We start from the raw sequence: 9,401 nt of genomic DNA, 5'->3' as shown, positions 1-9,401 counted from the left end.
TCCATTTTAGTGGAAGACGATTGAACAGTAACTTTTCCCTTGTTCTTGTAGTTTGGGGCCTCAAGAGCAAGGGGTTGGCGCTTCTAGATCACATTTCCTCCCTTTGGTGGGCCCTGACTCTGTTGACCTTGGGCCCATGGTTGAATTTTCCGCCCATTGCCATGGTCACGACGGTTTTTGCATTGTTTGTGGCTGCTAGAATTTGCCGCATGCTCTTCAGGCGCAGCGTTTGAGCCAGTCGATCGAGCTTGATGATTTTTCATCAAAAGCTGGTTCTGCTTTTCAGCAAGAAGTAAAATAGAGATCAAATCCGAAAATTTGGTGAACTTATATGCCTTATATTGTTGCTGCAGGGCAATATTGGTGGCATGGAAGGTTGAATATGTCTTCTCCAGGAGATCTGATTCGATTAATTCCACCTTACAGAACTTCAGTAGTGATCGGATTCTACAAACTTCAGAGTTTATTCATTCGCGGACTTAAAGTCTTGGAAGCGAAGATGCTGCTAGTCGTGTCTTGTTTCAGGCAAGTAGATGTCTTTCTGGTGATCAAAATGGTCGGCCAGAGCAAGCCAAAGGGGTGTGGGTCATCTTTAGCGTAAACCAAAGCGCCCCAAAAATATTTTAGACAAGATTTATAACGTGGGGATGCCAAAAATTGACATTAGGTCGAAAAAAAAAGACACGGGGTGGGCCCTGCAGGTACGGTTGCAGGCTTATTGAGGGCTACAGGCCTTAGGCTGAGCAATCTGCGTAAGCCCAGCAGCAATAGCTGCTGGCATTGGGCCAAGTTGGGTATAGGTGCAGCCCAGCAAAAAGCTAACCGTGGGTTAGTCCAGAAACACTAGCCAAAGCTGGGTTCGGGTTGGGGCAAGCCAAGCCCAGCAACATAAGGGCTGCTGGAAAGTAGGCCTAGACGAGGTCAAAGCCTAGCAAGCGACATGGGCTTATTATAGGCGGGCCTAGGGCTCAAGACAAAGCCTAATAGCCCAAGGCTGCTGGCAGGTTGGGTCGGGAATACATGGACAGGTCCAAGAAAGGTTGCAGGCTTTCTGTGAAGATGAGATAAGATTCGGGCCAGTGTAAGTCAACTAGGCCGAATGCCTGGTGTGTCTATGTAGGCGCAACAAAGCCCAGAAGGCTGCTGCCATGGTCTTGACGTTGGAACGACGTCATCCTGGTGGCGTGCTTGACGCAGCTAGGCTGTAGGCCAGCGCGGAGGACAGCAACGGTGCCACGGCGATGGTGCGGCCATTGTGCTGCATGATTTCCCAAATATTTTTTTCGATTTCTCTAGTATTTGAAAAACCCTAACATGCTTCTAATTTATTTATATGCTTTGACTCACAAATTCCACATAGCAATATAATTGCGTAATGCATGAAACATATATATATATATATATATATATTGACAAATATGTGAAACATATAGAATATATATATATATCAGAAGGAAAATATGAACATTGGGGGCTCATGCATCATGGGAAATGTTTTCATACTTCATGATCATTTCAAATATCTTCCTTTATTTTAAGCGTACCTGATTAGCGGAAAACAAATAAAAGTCTTTGAATTTTGTGGGAGAAATCCTCCTCCTACAATCCGTCAGTTCCTTAACTTCTGGCAAGAGCATGCTGATAACGTGTTGTAGGCCTTTTTAACTAAGCTATTCTAAGGGAATAGAGAGAAGGGAGGCTAGCGGCAACGAGAGAAAAAGAGAGATTTAATTATGAGATGTGTCTTGTATCACCCCATTGTGCCTTTATTTATAGTAGTATGATAGGTAAAATCCTTACCCTTTTAGGATTTCAACTCTTAATAGGAATTAGACTACTTAGGGGAATATAAAAGATATCCCTAGATACACTAGGATTTACACAATCACATTCCTATTCCAAATATGACTGCAACAAAAATGTCTTTTTTTCTTTTTAATGTCATCCTTGATCATAGGCAAACAACTTTGTCAAGGATAAAATATAAATTTTAAATCAAAATGCAAATGTAGGTTGAGAAATACAATTTTTGTGTTGGGCATTATGTTTTTCAGTCTTGCTATTCTTTTAGAACAGCAACTGATTCATTGTTGGAGAAATTTTGCACATCAGATAAGGAACTAAAAATGCTACCATGAAAGATTCTAGTTTCACGGGGTCCTCTGACCAAAAGGACTTTTAATTCTCACAACATCTATCAACGAATTAAAACCTTGTGGACGGAGTTTTGACATGCTGATATGCACATGTACAAGAGAGTCGGAGCAGAAGGTGAGAGACATCGAATTATCTACCAATGTGATAAATTCCATCGCTGCTGTAGTTTATCCCTTTGTTATAACATAAAATTCCTATTCATCCTTCCTCCTAAAACTAAACCCTATGTACAAATCAATTATTTCCAATAGACCCCAGAGATGTCAGATAAAATGACGAACCTTGTCAGTAGGAATAAATCTTTAACACGATTGAGATGGTATTCATCAATCTAGCCGATCCCTTCCTTTGTTCCATTCCGTTGTCAACAACTTCCCTTGCTTCTCTCGTTTGTTTGAAGTCTTTTCCAGAACCCGAGCTGGTGGTGGCATCAGATAAGAATGCTTCACGACATCTGCAGTTGAATGTTTAATATCCACAACTGACTCCTTAACAGACCTGCTAGGCGATGACCTACTTGATCTAGGCGTAGACCAAGTTATTGTTCCTTTCCTTACAGAACTAAAATTAGTGAAATCCCTATTATCATCAATCAAAGAGAGCTTGGGCTTCTTTGGGGGCAGCATCTGATCCACGCTTCTCCTGGGATTGTCGGACCCAGATACCGCAACTGATGTCCCATATGCTTCTTCAGATTTCTCAATTGATTTCACTTTCCGAGCTTTCATGGCTTTTTGTGAAGGCTTCTTTGGCCATCTTATGATTCCATCTGGATTTTTCCTAGAGGTACGAGTTGCCATGTCACAGAGTGTTTGAGCAGCACTTAATACTTTTGGACAATTCTCATCTGGACAAGCAAAAAAATCTCATTAAGAAACGCACAAAAGCACAGCTGCAGAGGTAGAAAATAGAAATCAAGTGCATCCAGGGTAACGGCTAAAATCTTTTTTAAGCCAAGAACAAGAAAATAAATTATTGTGCAACTGATGAGCGACATTCATTTCCTATTTCCTAACAAGGCTATAACCTATCAAAACTATTTACTTTTCCATCTAAAGCAGATATCATGCATTCTTTGGTGCATCCCATGATCCGATCAATTGGGAAACTACCCGTCAAAGAGCTAATCTTGGCTACAGCTAGATCATGTAATAAGGACAAGATGCTATTTAGTTTAATCCAGTGACTTGGTATAACAAAGTAGGCCTCTTGGAAATAAGTTTTAGTGCCAATATGGAATCAGCATTCTTTGTCATCTTCCTCAATACCTTCTTTATACATCACCCACCACTCCCCAAGCCCCAAGCCCCAAACACAAACACATGCATTACACGTACAAACAAAAGCATAAAGAGAGGCTCATAACAGGTAGAAACCGTACCATTACAATCTCCTGAATGATTCAGCTTGCCTTCAGATTCTGCATTTCCAAAAAATCAAAATTATAAAAGGCAATGTCCCAAGTAGCGGGACAGACAGGAATAGTATATATTTCCAGCAACAAATGTAACATATTCAAGTTTTAGTATGTAAATCAAACTCACAATGGCATTCCGAAAGAAACAAGAAATATATGAATTACCTTGTGGAATGTAGGAATCATTCGAAGGTGTCATATTAGATAATGAATCTCGCTGACATCGAGAAAGACTAACAGATATGGATGGGGAAACTTTATTTTGGGAACTAGAAACTTTTAGTCTTGCGGAAGGAACTAGACTCTGATCATAGGTTAGTGACTCCAAGTCTGTCAAATTATCAGTGGCATTCCCCAATGAACTAAGAATATTTTTGTCTATTCTTAGCCATCGACCTTGGCATGTGCCCCTGCTTATGGACTGTTTGGCTGCATCAGAACTGGATCTACAGTGTCCATAAGAAGTATGTGACCATGGAAAAGAAGGCAAGCTTGCTCGGCGAGATATTTGCTTGCCTGAACATGGATCGGGAGTATTTTTGGAAGATGAAGCAGGTTTTGCAGCATCCAAAAGCAAAGATTCCAAATCCTTGTGTGGAGGAAGGGCCAAGCGTTCCATAACATACTTAGGTTCACACAATGGCAAATCAAGGGGATTAACAGGAGCTACGGGCTTTCTATGAGAATCCTGTACATATACGACAAAAGAGAAACATACATCATCAATCATTAGTAATTTCATCATTAAAAATATGAATAAGACACCAGTAGTTGGACAACAAAACTAAAATCCTTGTCATTGGAGCCTAAGACTAATAACTAAAATATGCAAATGTTCACACAAGGAATCCAAGCTTTAGTTAGGTCCAGCAGCATGCCTATGCTCGATTATTACTCTGAAGAATACCTTTTGCATGATTTGCCATGTAAGCCTCAAACTTATAGTTTAATCAAACAGGTCAAATGAAAAACTGAAAGTTTTCTCCAGGGCTAATATATCTTATATTACCACTGAACACTGACCTCATTACATGAAGACAAATCTGTGATGAATGGTTCTCCTTTATCACCATCGACACCAGAAGCTACAACAGAAGTCGTGCTTAACGGCCATGGTGACATTACCCTGTCAGAATTGCTTTCTACCTCAGCAGTAAGTTGGGGCTGGACAGACCTCGGCTGCTGAAGGGTAGAACAAGCCTTTTTAACTGCATGCAGAAAACTATCGTTTACATTCGCTGGTTTCTTCCCTTTTCCCCTGCTTAAACTTGGACACTTGTATGTCCCATCAAGGAGCTCATTTAGTGGCACATCATCTACCAGCTTTGTAACATCATGATTATCTGACTTAAGGCCATGTACTCCTGACATTCATTTAAATTACAATTTAATTTTTGCACAGTATGCACATTGAAAGTCTGGTAATAACGGAACGAATATCCTCCTTTAAGGAGGTCAATGATACATCAAAGGAATTTGGCTTTAGTATGTCATACCATAAAAGTTGTTTCCACCAGCAGCTGAACTGAAGCTTGCCAAACCCGGCTTTATAGAGAAGGAATCTTGTTTAGTCTTTGCAGGAAGTTTGATATTTCTCTTTTCACCTCGCTTGCTTGTAAAGTTATTCTTTGGTTTCACCAATTGAGTCTTATCTGGAATGTATAACACAGAAAGGCACAGAAAAGTTCTCACCACAAACTCTTAAAATCCATGAAAAGCAAAATCCAACAAATTTAAAGGGACAGACAGTGGGGTTATGTATTGTGTTATGGCCTTAGAAATTCAAAGCATACATTTTGGAGACAGCACTTGCAGGTTAATATTTCCAATTTCCAACCACCAAATAAAATTAACAGTTCAACTTGCTAATGCTATAAAAGAAGAAAATCCTGCCTGATACGATGGACACGTAGAAACTAGCACATGAAGGCCTCATTTGGGTCTAAAGGATTAGAGGAATAGATGACTGATTTTTGGATTAGAAGGAGATATGACAGTAAAGACACTTATCTCATTTGTTCCTTCAACATACCATGAATATAGTGGGTTATCCACTGCTAGTGACCAACCGAGGCCTAAAGAAACTAGCAGGGCATAAATTTTTCAATTTTCAAAGAATGAGAACTAGTAGATCAAACTGAGCTTTAAGGAATAAAAGAATTTGCAGAAAGACGCCTCCGTCATCGGAGGGAAACCCTTTGATTACCTATTAAAGTCCATTGCGGAGAGGTCCATAAAATAAAAAATGTTCCAGTTCAGCTATTGAACAAACGTCAAAATGATCCATGTGCTATAACCACTAATGTTTAACAATAATTTTAAATAGGAAAAAAATTGCTTATACGCCCATAGAGATTATATATAATTAGTTATTAAATTATCACACGCCTGCAAGCTTGCATGGGAAAATGACAAAGGGTTTGGTTTTAACATATATATGGTTGACTAAGTATTTTGAGTTTCCATACGTGGACACTGTTTTTAGTATTGGAATATTTATCCTCATGCAATGTTTTTATTCCAGATTCTCCGTTACATATGCTTCAGTAAGAAAAATATCTAACTCCAATCAACTGCAACTAATCCATAATACTCTGATGTTAAGCAACAGACTGGCAATAGCTAGATGCACGTTGATGTGGCCAACAGCAGTAAGAGCTGTTTGGGAAATCTTAATTTTCCCCAACATCAAGAACTGTGTCAACGAAGTGGACTTTCCAGCGAAGAAAATTTTACATTAGCTACATTAAACAACTCCAGAGAAAAATACACAAAAAAATTACCAATCAAATGTTTAACTGACTAATAAATACAGACCAATTAAAATTTCACATGTGAAGAGACCACGGATGGCATCTACCATCTTTAAAAGACTTTCCCGGGTCAATTTGTTGAATTTGGAATCCTGATGATAATAAACAAGCATTTACGTTCAAAACTAAGTCTAAGTTCCAGAACAAGCATATCTTACCTGAAGAACCACACTTTGTAAGTAACGGTCCAAGCTTCAATGACATATCCTTTATCCCATCAACTTCAGCAGCAAAGCTAGTTGGATCTTCCAATCGATCAACTCGTGGTCTCTTAGATGACAAACTAACCAATTTTGACACCTTTCCTGGTTTTTCTAACTGTACGCTTTCAGCACCAGTATCCAACAAAAAATTTTTGCCCCTGCCATGTAGGTGCCTGGACGATTCTTCACCCTGATTCTTGCGCTGGCTCATCAGATCACCGAGCTTAGTTGATTCATACTCTGAAGTACTAACCGCATTCGTTACCTCTGAGAACATAACCGAATTCCCCAGTACATAAAAGTATGAATCTTTTCAGAAACATAACAAGGCACTTCAACCAAGTATATCATACACTAGAAAATTAAGAAGGTATCCACATACACAACCAAATGAAGAAATCCTGGTAAGAAACTAGGATAAAGGTAAAACTACATCAAAAAGTATTTAATAAATGAGGAAAATCAATTCCTTTCGAGTACCATAAACTAAGAGTCATAGAAAACCTCAAAATTTATGAAAATACAAATCTAAGCATGGAGAAAAACAGAAACCCCAATTCAAATGACAAATAACACTAAAAAAAGGCCAAGAAACCACCTTTATCCCTCAAGGACGAGCTGCAAGCCTCAGCGTACGCGCTAACACGAACGGAAAGGCGGTCCGAATCACAAGGCTCAATCTCCTTGACTGTAACCCCAGCTCTCACAAGCGACTCCACCCCCAGAAACTTTGGCACCGCGGCAACATCCACCGGAAAACTCAAGTCCACCGCTTCCATCACCAAAACACAATAAATACACAACACTCAACCGATAAATTTATTATACTCAGCCGATAAATTCACAGCAGTAGCCGGCGAACACCGCCTTTCGATCCATAACGGGGCGGCAACAGCTAAAGGCGAGCTAGCGATGACCATTTGGGCGAATTTTCTCAGGAAAATATGCGGGAAATCGCGGATTTGGTGCGAGACAGTGAGGGAAAGAGTGAGAAAATTGGGGATTTTGCTGGGAAAAGCATGTTGCGGCGAAATGGGGTTTCTAGGGCAAGGACGGGAAAGCGAAGAAAGAGAAGTATTTATAGTTTTCGGGAAAGGGTGAGGTGTGCTTGGTAACGGGCAGTGAGAGGGGAATATTCCGGTGGGGTTCGCATCGACGGTGATCCAAAATACCTGTATTATGACGTGGCATTATCCAATCACCAATTTACATGACAAATTTGGCGATTGCTTGCGGTGGCGTCTCTAAGGGAGCACCAATGATAGAGAAGCATGTGTCGTGTTGGTATTAAGTCAAGTCAGGCGGAGTGAAAATAGAACAGAAAAAGGCTTGCTTTTTTCTCCGCTTCCTGACATTCCATTTTAACCTCATTTTCTTTTATGATTCTTAAATTAGGAGCGGATGCGTCATATTACAAGTTTTTGCGAGGTTGATATTGTAATATATTTTATCGATCTTAACTGTTTATCTTTCAGAATATATTTATAGATCATGTGTACCAAAAACAATGGTGGGATTAAGGATTAAGTTTATTTGTAGAACCGTATTTGCCTATTTTCTTCACTGTAAATAAATATTTTAATGATTTTGGATTTGTCTAACTTTTTGTAAGGATGATCTATGAATAATGTTCTAAAAAATATACGGTTCGGATTAAAATACATTGCAGAGTCAACTCTACAAAAGTTTGTATTAAAAGTTGTGTAAAAAAAGTGATGACATGAATCTGTCCCCTTTAAGTTGTGCCACTTTATCTCTTGAAACTCAATTCTCATTTTTCTTTTTCATGTTTTTTCATTAGCACCATCATTAAATATGTTCAATATTCTTATGTTGCCGAATCTTCTTCTACCTCTTTCTTCTTCATGGTGCTGGCTCATTGGGTCAAGACTCAAGATGAAGATGAAGGGCAACCTCAGGCATTGGACGAAATTGAGACAAGGGGAAGAGCCATATTAGTTTTCCAGCGAATTTAAATCTAAGGTTGATAGTTTAACTAGGTGCAACATTTGAAGTTTAAGAGTGAAAAATCAGTAGTTTGTGAGGTGCGTATAAAACCACCCTTCATATATTGTTTTTTCTTTTTAAAAATGAGGATAATTAGTAGCAAGTCACAGTTATTCACCCTTTCAGGGTTGGGAAGACTCACATAGACATTTCAGCCTTCCCTGGCCACAAGTTTGGCTTCCACATCAGCAGCACCCTTGATATATTTCGTCCAGGGAAGAAGGAGGTTGGGTATGGGCAAATACCCATTGGTTATGGGTAACCGTGGTTATCCCTCCATTTAAATTTGACGGTTACGGTTATGGGTAACCATTTAGATAAATCAACGGTTATGAGTATAACCGTTTACCCGTGAAATTTAAATGGGCGGTTATGGGTATTACCCGCAGTTATAAACGGGTACCCATTTAACCATGTATTTTAATATATGTAAAATTATTAAAAAAAAAATGTTTATAGCTAAGTTTAGTATCCCGAAACATATTTGGTTATAATAGGGGTGGGTTCGGTTCAAATCGGTTCGATTTTTTGCCAAAACCGAAACCGAACCGAAATTTCGGTTCGGTTCGGTTCGATTCAATTTTTTTTCTGTTTTTTTCGGTTCGGTTTTTTCCGGTTTGGTTTTGGTTTTTTTTCAAAAAATGAAAAAATTTGAAATCTTAAATTTTAACATATCCAACACAATCATAACATAAATATTCCGACTAGACTTAAAGATAATGAAAATAAATATTTAAAGTTCAACTAGAATTAACATAAAGGTTTTTTTTTAAATATTTTGGGTTTAAAGTTTAACTGTAAATA

At 38.9% G+C, this 9,401-nt stretch overlaps 1 protein-coding gene across 3 annotated transcripts; it reads right to left on the bottom strand.

Moving 5' to 3' along the window:
- Window positions 1-2,148: 2,148 nt before the first annotated feature.
- On the bottom strand, window positions 2,149-7,959 carry LOC103439186 (uncharacterized). Of its 3 annotated transcripts, none has more exons than XM_008377731.4 (7): window positions 7,189-7,959; window positions 6,546-6,857; window positions 5,071-5,226; window positions 4,598-4,938; window positions 3,740-4,262; window positions 3,539-3,577; window positions 2,149-3,004 (listed from the first exon to the last, which is right to left on the bottom strand). In XM_008377731.4, the coding sequence occupies exons 1-7, from the start codon at window positions 7,367-7,369 to the stop codon at window positions 2,484-2,486; spliced, it is 2,073 nt and encodes a 690-aa protein (XP_008375953.2). In that variant the 5' UTR covers window positions 7,370-7,959; the 3' UTR covers window positions 2,149-2,483. The 3 variants fall into 3 exon arrangements, with proteins under 3 accessions (XP_008375953.2, XP_008375954.2, XP_070679645.1); XM_008377732.4 differs by having other exon boundaries at window positions 6,546-6,830; window positions 7,189-7,672; XM_070823544.1 differs by lacking the exon at window positions 6,546-6,857 and having other exon boundaries at window positions 7,189-7,638.
- Window positions 7,960-9,401: the final 1,442 nt, after the last annotated feature.

Source organism: Malus domestica, chromosome 06 (genome assembly GCF_042453785.1).
Source record: "Malus domestica chromosome 06, GDT2T_hap1".
NCBI classification, from domain to species: Eukaryota; Viridiplantae; Streptophyta; class Magnoliopsida; order Rosales; family Rosaceae; genus Malus; species Malus domestica.
This window is presented reverse-complemented; position numbering and strand designations above follow the sequence as displayed.

What these genes read in the sequence shown, in the direction of transcription:
- LOC103439186 (XM_008377731.4), bottom strand. Translation starts at nt 7,369, where the DNA reads ATGGAAGCGGTGGACTTGAGTTTTCCGGTGGATGTTGCCGCGGTGCCA. An exon ending in TGATTCCTACATTCCACAAG is followed by an intron (nt 3,578 to 3,739) that starts GTAATTCATATA and finishes TTGGAAATGCAG; the next exon opens with AATCTGAAGGCAAGCTGAAT. An exon ending in TCATTCAGGAGATTGTAATG is followed by an intron (nt 3,005 to 3,538) that starts GTACGGTTTCTA and finishes TTGCTTGTCCAG; the next exon opens with ATGAGAATTGTCCAAAAGTA.